Genomic DNA, 26647 nt, shown 5'->3' on the forward strand with positions numbered 1-26647 from the left:
GGGGCTGCAGTCCTCAGTGTCGCGTGCCCGATGTCGGCACGCATGACTGCATTACCAGTAGGGCGCCCCGCGCCTACTGGATGTTCGCGTTTTTTGTTGGTCCGCGGCGATGCCTAGCATCGCCACGACGGCCACCTCCAGGGGGCATGGGAGCTGTGCACTCCCGTGCAAAGTGACCGATCCTTCCGCAACGGAAGCATCGCACGTTACCTCCCTGCTGCTGGTAACCAGCAGTTGTTGCGTTCGAGAGGTCCATTGGTTCTGGACCTCCCGTCCTCACTACCGGGCGCGGTTGCGGCCTCGGCACATTTGCATGGGGTTTAGCCTGCCGCAGGCTAAACTCTTCTTGCATGGCAACGGTGATTGCAGCTTCGAGAGTACTCGGGTACTCTCGGAAGAGATAGGTCTTCACGGGCCCATCCCTAAGTCCCGTCATGAACGTGACGACCTTGGTCGCCTCGTCAATTCGATTAGTCACGATATTTGATACCAAATATCGTGCGCGCTGCGCGTAAGCATGGACGTCATGCTTACCCTGCTGCAGGTCGAGGAATTCCGCCCTCGACCGGAACTCGTTTTGCGGGGGCTCAGACGCTTGTCTGAGCTCCTCCTTGAATACTTCGTACGTGCTGAAGCACGTAGGATCGGAGAGTCGGCGCCCATACGCCCAACTCCTTGCGCGTCCGCCAAGACAGGACATGGCGAACGCGACCTTCGACAGCGGGTCGACGATGCGTCGAGCCGCTATGGCTGTGTCAAGCTCGACAAGCCACCGAAGGAGAGGCTCGCCCTCTCTTCCCACGTAATCGCTTACGCTCAAGTTTAATGATTGAGCACGCGGTGTCGTCCCTGACGACGCCGTCACTGAGGAAGCATCATCACGCTGCTCCTTCACGATGAATCCTAGAGCAACACCATGTTGTTCTGTCGGCGATAGCGCACGCAGCATCGTAGCTATCGCCGCCTCCCCAATGACTGTTGACAGTCGTTGGAGGGCCTCCCACTCTGGGTCAGACAGGTGGGGGCAGTCTGCGCGTGCAACATGCGTTGCAGGCGTATTGGAGCTCTCCATGGGCACCTACGTGCTCATGTGGTTCTAGGCTCCGCGTTCGTACACCTCGTACGAACGTAAAGCAGTCGGTCGTTGGACGGACTACAAAGTGCTACCACGTGTAGTGGGTCTAACTTGACTCACTACTTTTGCTTACACGTTGCGCAACGTGTATGAGGAAGGGTAAGTATTTAGTAATTACTTAGGTTAATTACATTTGAATACACAAATATAAGTTAAATCAGATAAGACTCCAAGTGACTAGTTTAAGGTAAAATGAGAACTGTATTGTTTGTAAATTGATCTTCCTCTAAAATCTGCTAAAAACTGTTTATCATCTATGAAAGGGGTTGACAGCGGCTGGCTGTCAGAGCCCCGCCAATATGCACGTCTCTAAATTGGCAGAAAGATGCTGCTTTCTACCAATAGGATCTTTGGGTATGTGTGGACCACTCATTGTGGTGGCCCACTTCAATGTATCCATTGGTGTGTCTTACACCAAGGTGAGGAAGTATCCAAAACTTTTAACAGACAACCTATCTGTTAAATCCACAAGTGGCTTGCAGCCACTTGTACGTGTAACCCCGTTACAATAATGGCCACGAACGGGTCATCTCGTTCCAGTCAAGATAGCTTAGAGTTGCCGAACGGAACTACCCCGTTCACGACAAGGAGCTGCTCGCAATGAAGTACGCCCTTGTCAAGTTTCGGGTGCACCTACTGGGATCTACGCCCTTTGTTGTCTATACAGACCACGCGTCCTTGCGGACAGCCATCAGCACTGCGCACCTATCCCAGCGGATGGCGCGCTGGCTGTCCTTCTTCGCGGAATAAAACTTCCGCGTCGAGTACAAGCCGAGCAAGCTGAATGTGCTTGCCGACGCGCTGTCGCGCCGACCCGACTACGAGCTCGCTCATATTAGTAGGGCCACGACGGACCTTTACGATCGCATCCGGTTGGCGTATCGTGATGATGCCAACCTTGGGCCTCTTGCGCGGGTCTTAGCCGCTGACCCGGACGCCAAGGCCGAGCAGCTTACGCCTCGCCAGCGTGCGCGGCTTCACCGCTATGAGTAGGCTGATGGCCTGCTCCACTATAGGGTGGAGCCGAGGGTCCTCCCCGTGTTGTCGTGTCGCACGACGAGGACCATCCTGATGGAGGCGCACGACGCGCCGTCCAGTGGCTACCTCGGCCGTGCGAAGACGTACTCGTCAGAGTCTAAGACGTTCTGGTGGTCCCACATGTACAAGTGGGTCGCCACCTACGTCCGTACGTATGAGACGTGCCAGCGGGTGAAGCCTGCTGGTCACGCCTTGGCTCCATTACAGAGCCTGTCGGTCCCAGCGGATTGCTGGAAGTCGATGAGTCTCGACTTTGTCTTCGCTCTTCCGGCCGATGACCGTGGCAACACAGGTGTTGTAGCCTTTATGTGCCGTCTGAACAAGATGGCCCACTTTGCACCAGTCCGTGACACCGTCACTGGCGACGAGGTAGCTCGCCTGTTCATGGACAGTGTCTTTAGACACCACGGCTTCCCGAGACCATCGTCTCTGATAGAGACACACAGTTCACCGCTGCGTTTTGGCAAACGTTGTTCCGCCTTCTAGGCACTCGGCTGTTGATGTCTACGGCGGATCACCCGGAGACGGACGTCCAGACAGACCGCGTCAATAGTACCCGAGGACACCCTCCGCAGTATCTGCGCGGAGAATCCCCGCTCTTGGGCTGAACGATTGTCCATGGTTGAGTTTGCTCTCAACAACGCGGTGCACGCGTCGACGGGTTCACTCCCTTTTACCTCAATGGGTTACGACACCCTCAGGTGCCGCTCCCCTTACGAGGCGGTACCAGGTCTTCGGTCGTAAGTGGGGGAGAGGCTCAGAAAAAATTTTCCTCCCAAGTCTCGGACGAAAGTCCAGCTTCACTGCGGAAGCAATTGTCCTCGTTTGTCGAGGACGGCTGAATATCATCAGCAGGGCTAGAGATGCAATGGCACAAGCCCAAGATAAACAAAAGGACAAAAGGGACGAGGAAACTTAAACGTGTTTAAGGTTGGGGACTTAGTTCTCCTAGATACTAGAAACCTACCGTTAAACACAGTTAGCTCGGTCGAGAGCAACAAACTGAAGCACCGCTTCATTGGACCTTTCACGGTCCTCAGCCGACACGGTGCTGCGTACACCATAGACTTGCATAAGTCGATGACGACTCACCCGACGTTTTACGTGGGTCGTCTGAAGCGGTACCACGACCCTCCGGCTCAGGCTACCCCGCAGGAAGCGGTGGGCGGCCATGTGGAGGAGGGTGCAGCTCCTCGAAGCGGGGCGTCGGCTTGGGATGAGGCGGCTGGAACGCCCGCTGGTCGTAGGACGACGAGGCGTACACCGGGGTGCCATAAGCAGGGCCACGATGAGACCCGTGTCCGTACGGAGCCGGGTATGGGAAATGCTGCGGCTCCTGATAGGGCGCGCAGCCACGAGTTCTTGACCGATGTAAGGCGCGCGGTTGCAGACGGAGTCGCACCGCACCCACGCTCTTCACGAGCTTTGGATTTTGCCTGTTGCTTGAACTCCTCCATCATTGGGTAGAGCTTACGTTTGCTCACGAAGTGAGCGAAATGTACGCGGAGGTCGCGCCGGTCCAGTATAGCTGACAGCAAGCGGTCCTCACGGAGTCCTTTATACTCCTGGTAGGAATACCCTTTGCGAGGTACATATCTCCAGAAGAGGTATTCCACCTCAATCCAGGTCAGAGCCTCGGAAGGCTTGACTCAGGGATAACCCCAAACTGGATGGAGTCCACCCTTGGCCTCCGCCTTCTTACGAAGGTTGGTGAACTCCTTCAATGGGATCTTGTGTGGTGCTAAGAGCACACACCGAGCGGCTTCAATGTCGCTGACAAAGAGCGGCTCTGTCTCAACCAGAGCGCGCTCATAGGCGCCCCTCGAGGTGTAGCCGCTGACAAGGCCACGAGGAGGCGTGAGCTTCTCCAGGAGCTGTAGAGCACCAGTGCCGTCGTCGGGCGGGTAATAGCCCTTTGGACGCGCAGCGCCGCCGCCGGAAAGAGGGTCTACAGTAGTCGTGACCGGCGCCGTAGTTTGTCCCGCACGGGCGGCCGAGCCAGCGCTGCAGTATTGCGCCTGTTACTCATCGAGGTCATTATAGACCTCACCGGGCTAGTCGACAGCCCCTTCTTCAGACTCGGAGTCATCGACCAGACCCCTGTAGTCGTCGCGGGGCGGCGACTTAGAGGCGGCACGCTTCTTCCCACCGGACGCGTCGCCCTCCACAGCAGCGGCGGCTTTGGAAGCTTGGGCGCGCGCGAGGCCTTCCGCCAGGGTCAGGTTCTTGACCGGCGGAGCTGCCATGGGCTCAGTGCCCGTCTTGCCGCTCGACGGTTCCTCGGCCTGGGTGTCCGGGCCAGCCGGGGCGTTGGACACGTCGCCCTCCGCCTGCTTCTTGTCGTTCGCGGCCTGCCCGCTGTCTTCGGAGGTGTCCTCCTCCTCTTGCGAGCTCTCACCAGAGTACAAGACTTTGGTGCAACTAAACTCGGGCGAGTCCCAGTCCCTGCGCGGACTGCGCCGTTCACAGCTGAACCTGCGGTTGTCCTCCTCATCCGGTGGAGCATCGGGCAACATGCGAGACGCATGATCGCCGTGCGATTCTTCCGGAGAACTGCTCGGAGAGCGCACCTCCTTCGAGGTCGCGCCCGTGGCCTCCTTCAGCACGGCCGACTCCTTCTTGGCTTTGGTCTTGTTGGCCTTGGGCCTCTCGGCCCGGGGTTTCGAAGGTGCTTTCGCACCGCGCGAGCTGCGCTTGGGAGGCATGCTTCCGGTCGACGTGGAGACCGTGGGGCTTGCTCGCGATGGGCCAGTTGCTCTCTCGGGCCCGAGAGCCGACTCGCGCCGTTGTCGATGCATTTCGACTGTGCGAGTGAAATGTGAGTCGCCACCGCACCCTCACTCTGATTGGTCGATATGATCGAATCTAAGTGGGGGAGGAGTAACGTGGTTACATGGAATAGTGACCCTGGCACTATTCAGGGATGGCTACAAAAGTTCACTCCCCTGGGTAGTGACACAATAGGCTTGAGAGCCAACCGATACATTTTATATAGGATAAACTTGAGAGAACTTCGGATTTGTATGCAGGCCAAATCTGTACTAACCTATGAATACACTCAGTCTTCGATCTACCGTACTTCTGATCAATCAGTCCCTTAGACCAGGGACACGTGAACTGCCGTTCACTGAGAGTTTGTATACTCTCGTTAGTACACTTCCTCTGTGCAAGGTGCTCGTGTGGCCTCGTCCCCCCCCCCCCCCTCCACCACCACCGCGAGGATTCTGAGTTCCCACCGTGGACCGAAACCCTATACACGTCATGCCTTTAGCTTACGATGGGCACCTATAATATACAAAGCCGTGCTTCGCCTAGAACAACTCTTGATTTTACTGTTAGCGTGCGAAAATTAGCATATGATAATACTACTGTACCTCACAAAAGAAGAAATCATGGATTGCATTTGTCACAACGTTTAAGGGGTGCTCTCAGCTCGTAAATGTGTGTTTTTTTTTTGTTAAGTTTCAGCTACGTAATTTCAAAAGTAAATGTGCAGATGCGCTCCTTACTTGAGTGATTTAGCCGTTTGATTCAGGAGAAGAGAGCTGTATACTATGCTTTCCTGTAGTTGGCTCAGATTTTCTTGGAAGCGTTCATTGTTTGGCTGACGAGGATCTTGTCCGGGTTTGTCGAATATGCGCTTGATTTTTCTATCAGAGCTCTGAGTCTCGTTCACCGTAGAAAAACCCGCCTCAACCCAGTGAATCACCTGCACGCGATCAACTTGGTACTTTCCATCAGGTGGAATTCTCTGATATATCTTCCACAGCAGAAATTTCTTCTTAACTGCAGCTTAAAATGAGCGATTGGCGTACAAGCCACAAATCGGCATGATGGAAGTCAATCCGACGGGGATGAACTACCCTTCTCGATCACATACTCAATAGCCTTCACAAGTGTGCGCGGAAGCTGCGAAGCTGATCATTCAATGTGCTCTTCTTAGCGCGTGATTCCTGCGCCTCGACCCAGCTCGCGTTGGAGCCACCTTGTAGCAGGAACCTCTTCGCCGTGGCAGTGAAATGCGGAAGTAAGCTTGTAGCTGTGTGCAAAACCTATTGTTAGACTTGGTTTCAATCCCGCTTTCTAAGTGTTAAGAAATAGAAAGTTTTCAGAAAGAATTGGGCCAATTTGGCGAAATGGCAACTTAGTTGTTAAGCATTTCAATTGTGAGGTATGTGGCGATACGGGCTCCAAAATAAGAGAATAGCCTCGCGGCTAGACCTTGATCTCAGACCACTCAACCCAGAATCTGAGATCAGATCTCAGATTCCAAGCTGAGTGAGGCGTGTTTTCCTCACTCTTCCAATCCCTTAACTTGGTTCTTCCTAGGGCTACGCTGTGGGCCCAGACTTGCATCGGTCACACCAGCTGCCTCCGAACTCGAAGTTCCCAGGTACCCACAGACGAAGCTTGCTCCTTGTTTGGGAGGCCCTTATACGCACGCGCGAAGTCCGCTGTGCCCCGTTTTCTTGAATATAAACACGTCCACTTCTCTTCTCAGGCCCTTGGACTCTGGGCCTTAACAGCCTCCTCCTTGCTCAGCGACTCCGACTTCGAGTCGCTTCCAGTCACGACACTTCCTCCGGCGGCTCAGACTGAGAGCCGCGCAGCGGTCTTCACTCTCACCTCAGACCAGAGTGGCCCCGACAGTTGGCTCGGCTTGAGTCTGTCTTGATCCAGGGTTCTCACTCTGCACCCTGGGACTTCCGCGCACGACACCTTGACGTAGGCGGCACAGCGAAGCTGGGAACCACTATCCCAGATTAATCGCGCCACACGGATACCACCACCAACCCCAGAAACCACTATCCCAGAGGTTGTTCTGCCAACACCTCAGAGCGGAGCACCTTCCGCCCGAAAATATCAAGCCCCGCCATGAAACCAGCCAACCAGCAAGCAAAACCAGCAACCAATGTCCCGCGTATGGAGTGTACAACAACGAAGGCAAACCGGGCCGAAACACGAAAAGGCTTGGTTGTTGAACTTGAATTTATTCGGAGTTAGCTGAGCTTGACCGTAGAACACTCGTAGCGACCCCATTTGGTCTTGTGCGCGCTGCCGGGGGCAGGGACTTGGTCCCTGCGAAGCAACACGCCCGTCGGCGCAAAACGAATTCCGCTGCGTCCGGTCTTCGGGGCAAAACAAACTCTGATTGATTATCATGCACATGCACATACGTAGGGCCTATCAAGTAAGGGTGCAAACATCCCCTGGGTACACCTTGAACAAGGGTGAAATTCCCACTGGTTTGGCGGCGCCTGTGAATGCGCGTCGTTGTTTTGGCGGCCTTCCATTGCCTGTCTGGGTCAGTCATCACTTGATTACACCGATTACTCTTGGGTGCAAATCACGAATAATCCGATTACACCAGGATCTTGTGGCCGGGATTGGCCGAACTTGATCTGTCGTCGCTTGATTACACTGATTACTCTGAGTATACATCAGGTGCAATCCAAATGACGCCAAGGTCCTGTGGCTCCAATTGGCCCATATCCAAAGGCCGCTGGTCGGGCCGAGTCTTGTGTGCCAGACACCAGGCACCGAAAAGACACAACGGGGCGACCCTTCAGAGCGACCCCCCAAACGAAAACCGCCAACGTCAACGAGCAACTACCGCAGATCCCAGACCGTCACTGTAGCCATCCCCATGTAGCCACTTCACAACCCAGCTCGCGAAGTCTCATCCCAGGTTCTGCAGGCACGCCTCAGACTCTCAGTCACGTCCTAGGCTCGGAGCGGCAGCTGACTTTCACCAATCTCAGCCTAACTCCCAAATTCCGTGTTCACATTCTAGACCGGGGTCATATTTCAGCATCCCAGACTCCACATCTCAGCTCCTGAGATGACATCATCGCTCGAACTCCGATCCCAGACCCTAGACTCTGCTCACAATGACTGACGCTCAGTTCGCTCAGGCTCTGAGATTCTCAGGCTGGAATCTGAGGTGGGGGCAAAATTACGGTACTGATTCCATATCCCAGCCATGGCACTCCAGAGCCGAGGCGAAATCGGACGCCGCACGCCACGCTCTCTTCCCAGACCTCAGACTGAACATCTCAGAGTCTGATGCACAGACAAACCCCAGACCGAACTCCAAATTCCAAAGTCTCAGACTTTGACGTCACGCTCAGGTTCCAGATCTGCCGGTACTCCAAACGTTTAGATCTCAGGTCTGAGATCTGAGACTCAAGCAACCAAGTGACTCCAAGTCACAGATCCAAAAGGCCGACGCTCAGAATTTTGCCCAGGGCTAGATTCAAGGCCTGGAACCCCAGATCTGTTACCGCTAGAGCGAATCTCTGACCTCAGCCCCAGACTGAATTCAAATCTCCGACCTGGGGTCCGGAGCTGCCCACTTGATATCTACTTCACAAAGCACGGGGAGTTGGTCGTGCAGCTTTGGACACAGCAGAGCTTAAAATGTTTTGTACACAGGATGATCACTGATAGTTGCGACATTTGCTGGTGTTAATGTTTTTGTCTGGGTTGGCTGGGCCACACGCATCCACGTCGCATGGCCTCACAAATTTGGAACGCGGAGCAGCTTGTTCTCCCAGGTCCCGCGTGGCAGAGCTGGGCACGGCATCAGCGACAACAATGAGAATGACGTGGGCAGGAACTTCATGGTTTGGCTCTTCGGACGACGGGGCGGGTTAGGCTGACTTGTATATTTGAGAACTACATGCCCATTACATACTGTCCTCCTCTCTCCTAATTCCTCTGTGGGGTTCATTACTCCAACAGAAAATTCATAGTACGACGCTCACATTCGGTGGCCACGGGAAGCGATACTTTTATCGTTGAGGATGTGGACGTTTTATTTGGTGAACGTGGGAGTAACGATGTCCAAAGTAGGTAAACTAAGGTACGCAACATGAGTTTCAATCTGGGGGTGTCAGGTAAACTATAGCTGTAGCTCTGTAAACAGATGCTATATTATATTCCACTATATATTCCACTAAAACAAAAATATATTACAGCCGTAACTGCAGGTACGGAGGAGAACTAGAGTGCACCCAGAGCGCAAACGGCATTATCGGAAGTGGATGAGGGACGCCGTCATTTTGCTGTCTCTACAACGTCTCTGCACCGTCCCTCAGATAATTGGATTATCTGAAGGGGGTACCTTCGGATAACACACGGTATTGGAGCCCATCCGCGGGGCACTTATCGTCCACTCGCATTCAGCAATCTGACAGCGGCGGGGAAGCCCTCGAGACGCGCGAGGCGGCGCTGCGTCAAGGAGGTGTTGGCCCCGTAGGCGGCGGGTGAGTGTGGCATCCTACGCAACCTGCGAGAGGCGGCGCCGCGAGGACAACATGGTAAGTTAAGCACCAGTAAGTTGGACATTCGCGGGGTGGGCGTTTACTAACACAGTGATGAACGTCATTTAATTTGCTTTACAGACTATGTACTTTTCTTTAGGCTATCACTTAATGCATTCAGGGCAAGCTGTGATTGATTTTGTAGTGCCTCAATCATACAAACGGCTTCTTCGTGACTAACGCTCTGCTGATGCACGACAGCAAGGACCCGATCAATAATGTGGATGCGTCGACAGTAAAAGCGTTTCTCAGCTGCGGTGTTTCGCCAGGAAGAGCCATGCTGTTCGTCGAGTTCCCTCACGCCAGTACAGCCATGTATTCCAAGCGACCATTCCTGCCAGACGTGGTGAACCGTTTTTAAAGCCCGCATCATCTTATACGATGCTGGAAAAGGAGAGGACGACCGGTGAGATAGCATCCCTCCATGGCACCAGCATTCCAACGCCCTAACCTTCGAATTCGTGACTTTGTTGCTCCAGCTAATTCGGCCATCCTGGACCCCGATCCTCGTGCGACGTGCGTCTTGGCCTTCGAGTGCATCCCAAGAGCCGTGAAAGTTTTGGCAGTTGCGTTATAATGAGCCCGGTACGTTAGCGCAGTTGTTACACTTTTCCCTGACTTGAGTACTTTGATGCCACACCATTGTTTGGGATCAAGAAAATTTGGCACATCTTCGTTTCGAATATTCCACCTAAAGAAGAAATACAGTCTAAGTGCACCAACGGGACAAACTTCGACGTTGCGGTGCCGGATGCATGATCCTAACTCACGACGGTCGTACTGATTTATCTTTCCTTGCTTCATAACCATTACAAGTGCGCGGCAGTCGGTATATCCTTCATGCTCCAGTACCACGCTGAATAGATCGGGTAGCTCGAGATTACGTGCTGACTCCCCCCTCAATATACATGCATGACACGAAAAGTTGCTCATGCGGCTGCCTAAATCACCTCCAGTGTCTATATTCATGTAATAACGCGAAATTGCAACCAGGTCGTCGGGGCGGCAGTACCCGTCCAACAACGAGCCCCCCCCCCCCCGATCTACATACTCACGCTGCTGCTATAACTTGATAGCGTGTAGTTTCATGGAAACCTTTTCGATCGCACCAGGTTTTAAATTCTTGCTGCTTCGACACGTGCGCGCGTGTCGTGTTCGTTGGCCTCACCGCGCGGCAGCGATCTAGAGTTGCATTAGCGATCTCTTCGAGCTCCACTTGCAGGCTCGGTGACTCCATTGCACCCTTGCAACACAAACAGGAATGTAGACTATTTTTGATTACTTTTGAAGTTTCCGCTATCTGCGATGGTCAGGCACACACCAGGGACGGCGTCCTCGTGCCATAGTGCATTCAAATACAGCAACACTTAGCCCTAGGGAGATAACCGCTCATTATCTGCGGAAAGTAAAATGAAAAATAAAAGAATGCATGCCATGGACCACAAGTAGATTGAACTAGACCTAGACTGCTTTTTGGTAGCCCGACAATTTACAACAAAGGTGACTTGAGGACAATTTCTCAAGATTCATGAATTGCCAATATTTCTCGATCACAATGTGCAACTTAGGTTTCGAAAGTGCAACGATTTGGGTGTAGAAGAACATTACCTGACCAATAACCCGGACAATTTTGGTTCATCGTACAGTTCGCGCAAGCTAACACGTCCGTATTATTGACATAGATCCTAGTGCAGCCCATGTGCATGGCCAGTCTTATCTACTAATAGAGTATCACTTCAAGCAGTGCTCTCTCGGAGTGTGACTGGTAAAAAGTGAAGGCGAATTTCCCATTTAGGATTGCAATGCAGTTCTGGTTTAGCTCCTACTACTGCTCTATATCCGTTCGGGGCAGTAGGGGTAGAAGAGACAAGTACAATAAATATTTCCTGTTATTAAAGAAAAAATGAGAGCAGTACTACACTACAGCAAAAATTCATCTACTGTTTTGCTGTGCGGTCCGCAAATTAAATCCAGACCTGTTCCGGGCGAAGCACGGCGTTGTTATAGCTTGCCTGTGACCGCGCCCACGCCGCGTAGGCTACGAGAAACAAGCAAATCGAAGCAGGGCGCAGCTTTGTTTCATTTGCTTCTTCAAATTTACGCCACACAATTTCAGAGCTTCTCTTCGTGCGGCGAACGGCTTTGTCTTAATGACCGGAGGCGACCACCCCTCACCTTCACGAGGACTGCATGTTGCCTGAACGCGGAAAAAATCCGCGGATGTCGCTCGAGTGATCAGATAAATTACCTGTCACGGGTATTATACTCGAGTACAAGTTATTGGAAGTAACAGTTTTATTTAACTAAATAATAACTGGATGTCAACACACCAACATAATTTGAATAGAGCGCAGGTAATTCAATATCACAGTCCCGTCAAGCGCCTGTTGAACCGAACCGAAGGAATCATATTCACCAGGTATTTCGATTGGAGAATAATGGCACCTGATTGGCATCCGCCTAAGGATACTGGTTAAAATCCAGAGAATTCTATACTAATTACATCGTGTGTTTATCAAAGCCAGTACATGACCCTAACCCGGAGTTCGCATGCCACTACCATACCATATCCCAAATCCTCCGACGCTCCGATATCCTCCGACATGCACACAATACGCGCGGATAGGAGGGGTGTCACCATACAATATCACCCAGCTACGAGCTCCGCGCGATCCCAAAAACCCGAAAGGCTCGCTGCGCCCGCTGGTCCAGAACCCTAAGCCCGCTGCGGCTCGCACGCGTCGCCTCCGCTTGCGAGGCAGACCACTACTGGGTCCTGGTTTTGTAGCCGCGTACTCCGCACACGGACTCTCAGACCGCAGGCGGGGGCTCGCTGCGCTCGCTTCATGCCATCCATCCCCAGCCTCCGACCAATCAGCAAACGGCGCACTAATCTATCTAGGAACGAGTATGCATAACACTTCGGGAAGGGGTAGGGCAGTCGTGTTATGCTCTGAAAGGGCTTGACTCGCGATTTGTATGATGCTCGTCTTAAGTGCAGTCGGGAAATTGCTGTTATTCTACCGTATGATGTATGTACCAAACACGTTTGAGGGATGCGAAACCAACCGGACCAGCAATGCGAAGCTGGCAAAGTGGGCCTTGGGACTCTCCCAATTACGCTTTTAAGTCTACCCCGAGGCCGGAACCGCGATGGGTCACGTGGACGGGCTCTCGCGCTTATACTCCGATACTATATCTGCTATCTCGATCTCAGACACCTACTCAACGACACCGACTTAGATGGGCAGAGTTTGATCCCAGTCGGGGAGGGTGGACGGACGCTTCCCCAGCTGTGAGCGCTTGGGCTCCGCTCCCCGAAGCTCCCACTGCGATCCACCGTTCTGCCGAGGTCGGGGAGCGTGATCCCCGAACTATGGACACCCCGAATCGTGCCTCTTCCTCGTCAAACTCTGTCGAGGCTGACCTGTCGTCATCAGAGCAGCTGTTAGTATCCCCTGCGAATGTATTCGGGCTGCAACAGGACCGTTTTGTGGGAAAAAGCAACGCGCGCCGTGGATCTTAGCGATGACCGCCTACCTGGTGTGGTGGGCCTACTTTGGACACTACCTATGCTTACACGTTGCGCTACGTGTATGAGGAAGCGGTAGTTTAGTTTAACTAGAATAAATTATACTTGAGTCCTCAAGTATAATTTAAAGTAAATAAAGACACCGAGCTAATTCGATTAGGGGAATATGAGAACTGTATTGTTTGTAAATTGATCTTCCTCCTAAATCTGCTAAAACTGTGGCTTACACCAAGGTGAGGAAGTATCTAAAACTTTAACAGACAACCTATCTGTTAAATCCACAAGTGGCTGCAAGCCACTTGTGCGTGTAACCCCGTTACACCATCCCCCCCCTTAAGGTTAGACGCGCGGGGTCTCCGCACGTCAATCTTCGGAATTGACCATTCGTCAATTCTCCGCGTTTGGAGAAGAAACCCGCGCTCATACAACGATGACCGCGCCCAAATAGAAGAAGGACTAGATGGCGGTGGAGAGTCATCTTTCCATCGACAAATACACGAGCGCCAGACGGCGAAGTACGGTGACGTCGTCGTCGCCGAAGTCGACGACGAAGACATGGAGGACGAGAAGGACTCAGTGTTGAGCGAGTCGCTCGACCCCCACACTGGGAACGTCCGCCCCTGCGTGGGAGATGAATCGGACGCTTCGAGCTCGAAGCGTTCGCAAGCTGAGCGTGATACCCCACTCGCTTCTGCTGGTGCTCTCAGGTCTCCGCGCGCTGCACCTGCAGCACGCGATCCGTAGATGCCGTCCGCGTCCGAGATCTCGGACCGGTATGGGAACTCGGTACCTCCGAATGAGGTGCCGCTGAACGTATGCAACGCCAGCAAGGATGACTCCGTGGCTGTCGAGCTGCGCGGAGACGCATCAAAGGCGCGATTACTACATCGGACTCTTCCATGAGCTCCGATGGTTTCAAAGCAAGAAGACATCTTCTCGCAGTAGCGTGCCCGAGTGGCAGGCACTTTGCCAAAGTTGGAATGCTTATTTCTCGTGCGCGTCGTGCGCGTACGCGCCCTTCACGTCGTCCAACAGAGACGACGTGGGTGTGCTCGTTCGCATGGCGTCAATGGCATTGACGTCGGCAGCTTCTGCGTAGTCCGGCCGACGTGATCACGCGTCCGTCACTACATTCAACCTTCCGGGTTTGTATTCGACCCGGAAATTGTATTCCGCAAAGAATGAGAGCCATCTCGCCATTCTTTGTGATATGTGTGGCGACTTCACTGCGGTGCGCAGTGAAGCATGGTCGGTGTAGACCACAAATGGTCTACTTCCAAGCAAATACACTCGGAACTTTGCGAGTGCGTACTTCATGGCAAGGAGTTCCTTGTCATGCACCGGGTAGTTGCGCTCAGCTGGCTTCAGCTGACGCGATTGGTAGTAGACGACACGATCACGGCCCTCGTGATCGTGCTGCATCAACGCGCATCCGATCGCGAAATCGGATGCGTCACACACTACGTGAAATGGGCGATCTTGGTCAGCCACTGCCAAGATCGGCGCCTCAGTCAAGCCCCGCTTGACTGTATCGAATGCCTTTTGGCAATCGGTTGTCCAATTCCACACAGCTTCCTTCTTAAGAAGCTGTGACAGCGGGCGGATCTTGCCCGCGGAATCCTCCACGTGATTGCACAAGTACGTGGCCAAGCCAAGGAACTGCCTCAGTTCCTTGACACTTGAAGGCGTTGGCCATTCATCAATCACTCTGACCTTTTCCGGGTCAGGGCGAACACCATTTTTCCCTACGAGGCACCCGAGGACGGGTATCTCGCTCGCCCCGAAGATACACTTTTTCAGGTTCGCGTAGAGCTTATGCTTTCGCATAAGCTCAAGTAGTTCCCGAAGATGCACCCTGTGCATCTCTACGTCGGTCTTCCCGTCCACAGCCCGGCTGTGGATGAACACATCGTCGAAGTAGCTCGGCGCGAAGTCGCGCACCGAGCGCAGCAAGTGTGTCACGCACCTGTTGAAGGCCGCAGGGGGCATTATTAAGCCCCTGCGGCATTACCAGCCATTCCCAGAGCATGTCGCATGGCGTGCTCACTGCCGTGAGAGGGATATCGCTCTCACGCATTAGGATTTGATAGAATCCATCTCGCAAGTCGAGAGCACTGTAAACGGTGCTCCCGGCCATCGAATCGATGATAACATCTTTTCGCGGTATCGGCGTCTGCGCCGGTACCGTCGCATCGTTCAGCTTGTTGTAGGCATGAACGATGCGCCATCCGCCCTGTGGCTTCTTGACACAGAACGTCGGAGCACTGTGCGGGGACTTTGATTCCCGCACTTGTCCTGCTTTGCGACGACTTTCAAAGAAGTCGTCGATTGCTTTTACTTGCTCTCGCGGCAGTGGCCACTGCCGCGTGACACAGTACTTCGTGCCCGGCACGAGATCAATCTCGTGCTGAATACCCTTATCCTGCGGAAGCTCCGCAGGAATCTCTTCCGGGAGTACGTCTTTGTACTCCCTCAACAGTTCGTAATAGAGTTTCGACTTCAGCGAGTCCCAACCTTGTTCCTCGAAGCGCTCTCGCTTCGTCTTCGCACTGAGAGTGTCTTCACTCTCAGTGGTACTTCCCATGAAGAGCTGCCTCAGCCCTTCGCTCTCGCTCTCCGTTCTTTCGCTGTCCGAAAGAACGCAGACCTGCTCGATGCGTCCATCGTGCAAGTTGCGCGTGAAGCGCTTCCAGCTCATGGCTGGAAGCGAAGTCAACTCCGACGCCGTCGTCGGAGGACTAGCGAGTTCCATCTCGCGATACTGGAATCCAGTATCGGTGCGCGTCAAGACGCTTAGCGTCTTGACATTCGGCGTCACCGCCTCTGTCTGCCCAGCAGACTGCTCTCGTTGCGTCTCGGTCCCGGACCGAGACTTGCGCAGCGTTCTCCGCATGCGCCGTCTTCTTGTTGTGCGGCGCCCGGCTCCGCACAGTTGTTCTTCTGGTCCAGGCCCGGCCGTGGACAGTTGTTCGCCGGCGGACCCTGTCCGCGGGCGCGCGGTATCAAGCCCGGCTTGACCGCATTTTCCTTCGTGCAGCCCGGCTGCACGGTAATGTGTCCCTTCGCCGGCAGACCCTGTCTGCGGGCGCGCGATATCAAGCCCGGCTTGATCGCATGGCGCTTCGTCGTGCAGCCCGGCTGCACGACAGCATGCAAATTGCGTCAGTGTGGTACGTTTGCAACCGCCCGCACTGTTTGCAGCGTCAACTCCCGGAGTTGACACGCCTTCGTCACCTCGACGCCATTCATTGGCGGAGCCCCTCATGACCGAGGGTGCGTCGGCTCCCGGAGTCGACGCGTCGTTGTCGACCTGACCGCTTCGGGTCTGGGACTGTCCCTTACACGCTTGAATGTGGGTGTTGGTTCCCGGAACCAACACATCTTTTTCTTCCGACGTCGGCAGCATTGCCGACGCGGGTTTCACTTGTGCGCGCCCTCGCGCACTCCTTGGGCACTCCGGGACAGCAACATTAAGCGCTGTCTCGACTGGTAAGCCGCGCGCACCTGCTGGTGCGTGCGCTGCGGTAACAGGGTCATCGCTCTCTGTTCCGCTGTCGCGGCCGAAGCGCACGAGCGTGCGCTTCTTCCAGTCTATTACCGGATCCTACAAGCCACGGCATGCCATTACCACGTCGAACTTATCGTCCAGGTCCAGGACGATAAAGTGTTCGACAAACACTCGTTGTTTGTACGAGAAGCGCACGTTCACGACGCGCTACTCAGTCTTCAGAATGGCACCTGTTGCCTGTAACGGGGTTACACGTACAAGTGGCTGCAAGCCACTTGTGAATTTAACAGATAGGTTATCTGTTAAAAGTTTTAGATACTTCCTCACCTTGGTGTAAGACACACCAATGGATACATTGAAGTGGGCCACCACAATGAGTGGTCCACACATGCCCAAAGATCCTATTGGTAGAAAGCAGCATCTTTCTGCCAATTTAGAGACGTGCATATTGGCGGGGCTCTGACAGCCAGCCGCTGTCAACCCTTTCATAGATGATAAACAGTTTTTAGCAGATTTTAGAGGAAGATCAATTTACAAGCAATACAGTTCTCATTTTACCTAATCTAAGTCACTTGGAGTCTTATCTGATTTAACTTATATTTGTGTATTCAAATGTAATTAACCTAAGTAATTACTAAATACTTACCCTTCCTCATACACGTTGCGCAACGTGTAAGCAAAAGTAGTGAGTCAAGTTAGACCCACTGCACCTGGTAGCACTTTGTAGTCCGTCCAACGACCGACTGCTTTACGTTCGTACGAGGTGTACAAACGCGGAGCCGAAAACCCCATGAACACGGAGGTGCCCATGGAGAGCTCCAACTCGCCTGCAACGCATGTTGCACGCGCAGACTGCCCCCACCTGTCTGACCCAGAGTGGGAAGCCCTCCAACGAATGTCAACAGTCATTGGAGAAGCGGCGAAAGCTACGATGCTGCGTACGCTATCGCCGACAGAGCAACATGGTGTTGCTCTAGGATTCATCATGATGGAGCAGCGCGATGCTGCTTCCTCAGTGACGGCGTCGTCAGGGACGACACCGCGTGCTCAATCATTAAAATTGAGCGTAAGCAAATACGTGGGAAGAGAGGGCGAGCCTCTCCTCCGATGGCTTGTCGAGCTCGACACAGCCATAGCGGCTCGACGCATCGTCGACCCGCTGTCGAACGTCGCGTTCGCCATGTCCTGCCTTGGCGGACGCGCAAGGAGTTGGGCGTATGGGCGCCGACTCTCCGATCCTACGTGCTTCAGCACGTACGAAGTATTCAAGGAGGAGCTCAGACAAGCGTCTGAGCCCCCGCAAAACGAGTTCCGGTCGAGGGCGGAGTTCCTCGACCTTCAGCAGGGTAAGCATGACGTTCATGCTTACGCGCAGCGCGCACGATATTTGGTATCAAATATCGTGGCTAACCCGATTGACGAGGCGACCAAGGTCGTCACGTTCATGAAGGGGAGCTCAGAGATGGGCCTGTGAAGACCTATCTCTTCCGAGAGTACCCGAGTACTCTCGAAGCTGCAATCACCGTTGCCATGCAAGAAGAGTTTAGCCTGCGGCAGGCTAAACCCCATGCAAATGTGCCGAGGCCGCAACCGCGCCCGGTAGTGAGGACGGGAGGTCCAGAACCAATGGACCTCTCGAACGCAACAACTGCTGGTTACCAGCAGCAGGGAGGTAACGTGCGATGCTTCCGTTGCGGAAGGATCGGTCACTTTGCACGGGAGTGCACAGCTCCCATGCCCCCCTGGAGGTGGCCGTCGTGGCGATGCTAGGCATCGCCGCGGACCAACAAAAACGCGAACATCCAGTAGGCGCGGGGCGCCCTACTTGTAATGCAGTCAGGCGTGCCGTCATCGGGCACGCGACACTGAGGACTGCAGCCCCAGTGAGACTAGCTCTCGCTGCAAGAAACAAGATGACAGGCCGAACCTAGTCATCTTGAAGGTTTACTCGAAGAGAGCGAGTGACTCTCTTCGAGCTTTGGTAGATTCAGGCGCGTCGAACAACTTTGTTCGACTACGAAGCCTGCCGAGACTTGACTTCGAGGAGGTAGATACACCTCGAGGTCTTCTGGAGGTACGACTGGCAACAGGTGCCATCGTGAAGACTGAGAAGCGCGTCGTGAACGTGCGCTTCTCGTACAAACAACGAGTGTTTGTCGAACACTTTATCGTCCTGGACCTGGACGATAAGTTCGACGTGGTAATGGCATGCAGTGGCTTGTAGGATCCGGTGATAGACTGGAAGAAGCGCACACTCGTGCGCTTCGGACGCGACAGCGGAACAGAGAGCGATGACCCTGTTACCGCAGCGCACGCACCAGCAGGTGCGCGCGGCTTACCAGTCGAGACAGCGCTTAATGTTGCTGTCCCGGAGTGCCCAAGGAGTGCGCGAGGGCGCGCACAAGTGAAACCCGCGTCGGCAATGCTGCCGACGTCGGAAGAAAAAGATGTGTTGGTTCCGGGAACCAACACCCACGATATCAAGCGTGTAAGGGACAGTCCCAGACCCGAAGCGGTCAGGTCGACAACGACGCGTCGACTCCGGGAGCCGACGCACCCTCGGTCATGAGGGGCTCCGCCAATGAATGGCGTCGAGGTGACGAAGGCGTGTCAACTCCGGGAGTTGACGCTGCAAACAGCGCGGACGGTTGCAAACGTACCGCACTGACGCAATTGGCATGTTGTCGTGCAGCCGGGCTGCACGACGAAGCGCCATGCGATCAAGCCGGGCTTGATATCGCGCGCCCGCAGACAGGGTCTGCCGGCGAAGGGACACATTACCGTGCAGCCGGGCTGCACGAAGGAAAATGCGGTCAAGCCGGGCTTGATACCGCGCGCCCGCGGACAGGGTCCGCCGGCGAACAACTGTCCACGGCCGGGCCTGGACCAGAAGAACGACTGTGCGGAGCCGGGCTCCGCACAACAAGAAGACGGCGCAAGCGGAAAACGCTGCGCAAGTCTCGGTCCGGGACCGAGACGCAACGAGAGCAGTCTGCTGGGCAGACAGAGGCGGTGACGCCGAATGTCAAGACGCTAAGCGTCTTGACGCGCACCGATACTGGATTCCAGTATCGCGAGATGGAACTCGCTAGTCCTCCGACGACGGCGTCGGAGTTGACTTCGCTTCCAGCCATGAGCTGGAAGCGCTTCACGCGCGACTTGCACGATGGACGCATCGAGCAGGTCTGCGTTCTTTCGGACAGCGAAAGAACGGAGAGCGAGAGCGAAGGGCTGAGGCAGCTCTTCATGGGAAGTACCACTGAGAGTGAAGACACTCTCAGTGCGAAGACGGAGCGAGAGCGCTTCGAGGAACAAGGTTGGGACTCGCTGAAGTCGAGTCCCTATTACGAACTGTTGAGGGAGTACAAAGACGTACTCCCGGAAGAGATTCCTGCGGAGCTTCCGCAGGATAAGGGTATTCAGCACGAGATTGATCTCGTGCCGGGCACGAAGTACTGTGTCACGCGGCAGTGGCCACTGCCGCGAGAGCAAGTAAAAGCAATCGACGACTTCTTTGAAAGTCGTCGCAAAGCAGGACAAGTGCGGGAATCAAAGTCCCCGCACAGTGCTCCGACGTTCTGTGTCAAGAAGCCACAGGGCGGATGGCGCATCGTTCATGCCTACAACAAGCTGAACGATGCGACGGTACCGGCGCAGACGCCGATACCGCGAAAAGATGTTATCATCGATTCGATGGCCGGGAGCACCGTTTACAGTGCTCTCGACTTGCGAGATGGATTCTATCAAATCCTAATGCGTGAGAGCGATATCCCTCTCACGGCAGTGAGCACGCCAAGCGACATGCTCTGGGAATGGCTAGTAATGCCGCAGGGGCTTAATAATGCCCCCTGCGGCCTTCAACAGGTGCGTGACACACTTGCTGCGCTCGGTGCGCGACTTCGCGCCGAGCTACTTCGACGATGTGTTCATCCACAGCCGGGCTGTGGACGGGAAGACCGACGTAGAGATGCACAGGGTGCATCTTCGGGAACTACGCGAGCTTATGCGAAAGCATAAGCTCTACGCGAACCTGAAAAGTGTATCTTCGGGGCGAGCGAGATACCCGTCCTCGGGTGCCTCGTAGGGAAAAATGGTGTTCGCCCTGACCCGGAAAAGGTCAGAGTGATTGATGAATGGCCAACGCCTTCAAGTGTCAAGGAACTGAGGCAGTTCCTTGGCTTGGCCACGTACTTGTGCAATCACGTGGAGGATTCCGCGGGCAAGATCCGCCCGCTGTCACAGCTTCTTAAGAAGGAAGCTGTGTGGAATTGGACAACCGATTGCCAAAAGGCATTCGATACAGTCAAGCGGGGCTTGACTGAGGCGCCGATCTTGGCAGTGGCTGACCAAGATCGCCCATTTCACGTAGTGTGTGACGCATCCGATTTCGCGATCGGATGCGCGTTGATGCAGCTCGATCACGAGGGCCGTGATCGTGTCGTCTACTACCAATCGCGTCAGCTGAAGCCAGCTGAGCGCAACTACCCGGTGCATGACAAGGAACTCCTTGCCATGAAGTATGCACTCGCAAAGTTCCGAGTGTATTTGCTTGGAAGTAGACCATTTGTGGTCTACACCGACCATGCTTCACTGCGCACCGCAGTGAAGTCGCTACACATATCACAAAGAATGGCGAGATGGCTCTCATTCTTTGCGGAGTATAACTTTCGGGTCGAATACAAACCCGGAAGGTTGAATGTAGTGGCCGACGCGTTATCACGTCGGCCGGACTACGCAGAAGCTGCTGACGTCAATGCCATTGACGTCATGCGATCGAGCGAACCCACATCGTCCCTGTTGGATGATGTGAAGGTCGCGTACGCGCACGACGCGGACGCGAAGCTCTTGCTGGCCTATGGCACAGCGCCTTCTGACGAGTCCCGTCAGAAGCTGCCCAAGCACCTTCGAGCGCGTGCACACCGCTTTCGTGTGCACGACGGACTACTGCTTTACAATGCAGTCGACGACAACGCGGATCGCGTTATCGTGCCGAATGACCATGACCTGCGACTCAGGATCATGTACGAATATCATGATGCCCCGACTGCGGGACATCTCGGACGTGAGAAGACATACGTCCTTCTCACGCGCGACTTCTACTGGCACCACCAGTATAAGTGGGTGCGCAAGTACATCCGTGCTTGCGAGGTATGCCAACGCGTAAAGCCTGCGCCATTCGCGCAGGCTCCTTTACAATCACTACCGACTCCGTCGGAGTGTTGAAAGTCCACGTCTTTGGACTTCATCTTTGGTCTTCCCCCGGACAGCGGAGGGAACACCGGTGTTGTGGTCTTCGTCGACCGCTTCAGCAAGATGGTGCATCTTGCTGCGGTGCCGGCAGAAGTGACCGCGAAGCAGACGGCCCGTCTGTTCGTCGACATGGTGTTCAAACACCATGGCATGCCGACCGACATCGTGTCGGACAGAGATCCGCGCTTCACAGCGCATCTGTGGCAAGAAGTGTTTACACTTCTTGGGAGCCAGCTTTCCATGTCGACTGCGGATCATCCGCAGACGGACGGTCAAACCGAGCGCGTGAATCGCGTGCTCGTCGACATTTTGAAGAGCTACGCTCACTCGTTCCAATACTGGAGCGAGTGCTTATCGATGGCAGAGTTTGCCATCAACAACTCAGTGCATGCCTCGACCGGGCATACACCGTTCTACGTGAATGCCATGCGGCATCCACGTCTACCGAGTTTACTCGGAGTGATGGCTCCCACTTTAAGTGGAGGAGGATCTACGACTGCAATCCAGCAGCCGCAGAAAACCGCTGACACTTGCACAGTGTCAGCTGCAACAATGGACAAACCACATGAGTCTGCGCAGGGCGCAGACTCCCCCAACAACAAGGCCAAAGACCACGGGTCTGCGCAGGGCGCAGACACCGCAAAGAACCACGCAGAGGCCGGGCCTCTAGCGGAGAGCGAGCTGAATGACTTCAGCTCGGATGCAATCAGTTTCATCACCAAAAGACAAGCCGTAATTCGGTTTGTCCAAGACACAATAGCAGCTTCTGTTGATCAACAGAAGCTGAACGCAGACAATGTGGGCAGAGGCAACACAAATGAATTTAAAGTTGGTTCATTAGTTTTGTTAGCTACGCAAAACCTGCCTAACATGCAGTTTCGAACTTCGGAGCAAGCAAGCTTGCTCCGCGCTTCATCGGGCCGTTCACTGCGTTGGCACGGCACGGCAACGCTTACACGCTAGACATACCGTCTAGCATGCGCCTCCATCCGACCTTTTACGTCGGACGGCTGAAGCCATACCTGCAGCACGAGCCATCTAGCTCGGCTGACCCGAAGCCTCGGCAGCAGCCGAGGCAGAAGCGGAGGACTTGGCCTCGGCGACGAGCAGCCTCTCCTCCAGCGCGCGGACGCGCTGGAGCAACCCCTTCATCTGGGTCCCCAGCTCGACCTGGATATTCGAGGCGGTCTGCGAGACCGCCGCGACTTGGGCCTTCTGGTACGCCAGCTCCTGTTTGAGGGCGGCGAACTCAGCGCCCTGCAGACGCTCCACGGCGGTCACCCGGTCGTGGAGAGGCGCATACTGATCAGCTCGGGGCTGATCATACCCGGGGCGTGTTCCCACCCCCGCCACCGCCGATCCGTGACGCCCGCGGCTCAACCCGCTGGATTGTTGAGCGGATTGTTGGCCATAGTATCCCGAAACGAACCCTCAAGGGGCTCGTTTTCGTATTCGTTGGAGAGGATTTCCTCCCCATCAAGATACTTGGGAGCCGCCGAACGTCTTGCTGGAGGTCGTTCCGGAAATGGTGAGGGCGTACGAGGAGCAGTACGCGCTGGCGCAGCGGAAGTAACACGAGCGCTGCGATCATCGCTAGCCCGAACCCTCACGTGCTAAGAACTTAGCACGGAGCTCTTTGAGACTCTCAGGCACACGGAACGACGTGTACCCGTTCAGGTCGCGGTCGCTCAAGCGGACCACACCTGGGAAGCACTTCGTGCACTGAAAGCCCTCGGGCACAGCGCACGACACATTTGCCTCCTCCGCAGCAACGTGGTGTTGCTCCAACTTTCCACGCTTCGAGTACGTCTCGAAGCGATCACGCGCCTGCTTAATCCGATCACGGTAAGCACTCGGCCTCTTATTGAAGTTTTCAACAAAGGCGTTTCAGCTTTGACAAAGTGCCTGCCATTCGGGCACTTTGCTGCGAGAAGAGGTCTTCTTGCTTTGAAACCATCGGAGCTCATGGAAGAGTCCGATGATGTAGTAATCGCGCCTTTGATGCGTTTCCGCATCAAAGTGCAGCTCGGCAGCCACAGCGTCATCTTTGATGGCGCTGCATACGTACAGCGGCACCTCATTCGGAGGTACCGAGTTCCCATACCGGTCCGCGATCTCGGACGCGGACGGCATCCGTGGATCGCGCGCTACAGGCGCAGCGCGCGGAGAGCCTTGAGCTTTGGAATCACGAGCTGCAACAGCAGCGCCCGGAGTACTAAGAGCCCCAGCGGAAGCGAGTGGGGTATCGCTCTCAGTTCGCGAACGCTTCGAGCTCGAAGCGTCCGATTCGTCCCCTTCACGCGGGCGAATGTTCTTCGCATGAGGGTCGAGCGATTCGCTCGACACTGAGTCTTTACGCTTTGAGGGCGAGTCCTCCTTGCCCTCCATATCTTCATCGTCGTCGTCGAAATCGACGACGTCGCCATACTTCGCCTTCTGGCGTTCGAAGTAGTCGTCGATGGAGAGATGACTCCCCACCGACTTCGAGCTCTTCTTCGGAGGCGCGTTCATCGTTGAATGAGCGCGGATTTCTTCTCCAAACGCGGAGAATTGACGAGTGGTCAATTTCGAAGATGACGTGCGGAGACCCCGCGCGTCTAACCTTAAGGGGGGGATGGTGTAACGGGGTTACACGCACAAGTGGCTGCAAGCCACTTGTGAATTTAACAGATAGGTTATCTGTTAAAAGTTTTAGATACTTCCTCACCTTGGTGTAAGACACACCAATGGATACATTGAAGTGGGCCACCACAATGAGTGGTCCACACATGCCCAAAGATCCTATTGGTAGAAAGCAGCATCTTTCTGCCAATTTAGAGACGTGCATATTGGCGGGGCTCTGACAGCCAGCCGCTGTCAACCCTTTCATAGATGATAAACAGTTTTTAGCAGATTTTAGAGGAAGATCAATTTACAAGCAATACAGTTCTCATTTTACCTAATCTAAGTCACTTGGAGTCTTATCTGATTTAACTTATATTTGTGTATTCAAATGTAATTAACCTAAGTAATTACTAAATACTTACCCTTCCTCATACACGTTGCGCAACGTGTAAGCAAAAGTAGTGAGTCAAGTTAGACCCACTGCACCTGGTAGCACTTTGTAGTCCGTCCAACGACCGACTGCTTTACGTTCGTACGAGGTGTACAAACGCGGAGCCGAAAACCCCATGAACACGGAGGTGCCCATGGAGAGCTCCAACTCGCCTGCAACGCATGTTGCACGCGCAGACTGCCCCCACCTGTCTGACCCAGAGTGGGAAGCCCTCCAACGAATGTCAACAGTCATTGGAGAAGCGGCGAAAGCTACGATGCTGCGTACGCTATCGCCGACAGAGCAACATGGTGTTGCTCTAGGATTCATCATGATGGAGCAGCGCGATGCTGCTTCCTCAGTGACGGCGTCGTCAGGGACGACACCGCGTGCTCAATCATTAAAATTGAGCGTAAGCAAATACGTGGGAAGAGAGGGCGAGCCTCTCCTCCGATGGCTTGTCGAGCTCGACACAGCCATAGCGGCTCGACGCATCGTCGACCCGCTGTCGAACGTCGCGTTCGCCATGTCCTGCCTTGGCGGACGCGCAAGGAGTTGGGCGTATGGGCGCCGACTCTCCGATCCTACGTGCTTCAGCACGTACGAAGTATTCAAGGAGGAGCTCAGACAAGCGTCTGAGCCCCCGCAAAACGAGTTCCGGTCGAGGGCGGAGTTCCTCGACCTTCAGCAGGGTAAGCATGACGTTCATGCTTACGCGCAGCGCGCACGATATTTGGTATCAAATATCGTGGCTAACCCGATTGACGAGGCGACCAAGGTCGTCACGTTCATGAAGGGGCTCAGAGATGGGCCTGTGAAGACCTATCTCTTCCGAGAGTACCCGAGTACTCTCGAAGCTGCAATCACCGTTGCCATGCAAGAAGAGTTTAGCCTGCGGCAGGCTAAACCCCATGCAAATGTGCCGAGGCCGCAACCGCGCCCGGTAGTGAGGACGGGAGGTCCAGAACCAATGGACCTCTCGAACGCAACAACTGCTGGTTACCAGCAGCAGGGAGGTAACGTGCGATGCTTCCGTTGCGGAAGGATCGGTCACTTTGCACGGGAGTGCACAGCTCCCATGCCCCCTGGAGGTGGCCGTCGTGGCGATGCTAGGCATCGCCGCGGACCAACAAAAAACGCGAACATCCAGTAGGCGCGGGGCGCCCTACTGGTAATGCAGTCATGCGTGCCGACATCGGGCACGCGACACTGAGGACTGCAGCCCCCAGTGAGACTAGCTCTCGCTGCAAGAAACAAGATGACAGGCCGAACCTAGTCATCTTGAAGGTTTACTCGAAGAGAGCGAGTGACTCTCTTCGAGCTTTGGTAGATTCAGGCGCGTCGAACAACTTTGTTCGACTACGAAGCCTGCCGAGACTTGACTTCGAGGAGGTAGATACACCTCGAGGTCTTCTGGAGGTACGACTGGCAACAGGTGCCATCGTGAAGACTGAGAAGCGCGTCGTGAACGTGCGCTTCTCGTACAAACAACGAGTGTTTGTCGAACACTTTATCGTCCTGGACCTGGACGATAAGTTCGACGTGGTAATGGCATGCAGTGGCTTGTAGGATCCGGTGATAGACTGGAAGAAGCGCACACTCGTGCGCTTCGGACGCGACAGCGGAACAGAGAGCGATGACCCTGTTACCGCAGCGCACGCACCAGCAGGTGCGCGCGGCTTACCAGTCGAGACAGCGCTTAATGTTGCTGTCCCGGAGTGCCCAAGGAGTGCGCGAGGGCGCGCACAAGTGAAACCCGCGTCGGCAATGCTGCCGACGTCGGAAGAAAAAGATGTGTTGGTTCCGGGAACCAACACCCACATTC

At 54.7% G+C, this 26647-nt stretch overlaps 3 protein-coding genes across 3 annotated transcripts; 1 reads left to right on the forward strand and 2 right to left on the reverse strand.

Moving 5' to 3' along the window:
* Positions 1 to 4227: 4227 nt before the first annotated feature.
* IUM83_01180 (ATP-binding cassette (ABC) Superfamily) lies at positions 4228 to 4878 on the reverse strand (the record flags this gene model as incomplete). Its single annotated transcript, XM_067925015.1, has 1 exon — positions 4228 to 4878. The coding sequence occupies one exon, from the start codon at positions 4876 to 4878 to the stop codon at positions 4228 to 4230; it is 651 nt and encodes a 216-aa protein (XP_067797547.1).
* A 9136-nt stretch (positions 4879 to 14014) lies between these two features.
* IUM83_01181 (reverse transcriptase) lies at positions 14015 to 15923 on the reverse strand (the record flags this gene model as incomplete). Its single annotated transcript, XM_067925016.1, has 2 exons — positions 14015 to 14121; positions 14972 to 15923. The coding sequence occupies 2 exons, from the start codon at positions 15921 to 15923 to the stop codon at positions 14015 to 14017; spliced, it is 1059 nt and encodes a 352-aa protein (XP_067797548.1).
* Positions 15924 to 17328: 1405 nt separating this feature from the next.
* Positions 17329 to 18012, forward strand: IUM83_01182 (uncharacterized protein; the record flags this gene model as incomplete). The annotated part of the gene is made up of 1 exon (XM_067925017.1): positions 17329 to 18012. One exon carries the CDS (start codon positions 17329 to 17331, stop codon positions 18010 to 18012), a length of 684 nt encoding a protein of 227 aa, XP_067797250.1.
* Positions 18013 to 26647: the final 8635 nt, after the last annotated feature.

This window comes from Phytophthora cinnamomi, assembly GCF_018691715.1.
Source record: "Phytophthora cinnamomi strain GKB4 chromosome Unknown Contig14, whole genome shotgun sequence".
In the NCBI taxonomy this organism is placed as follows: Eukaryota; Oomycota; class Peronosporomycetes; order Peronosporales; family Peronosporaceae; genus Phytophthora; species Phytophthora cinnamomi.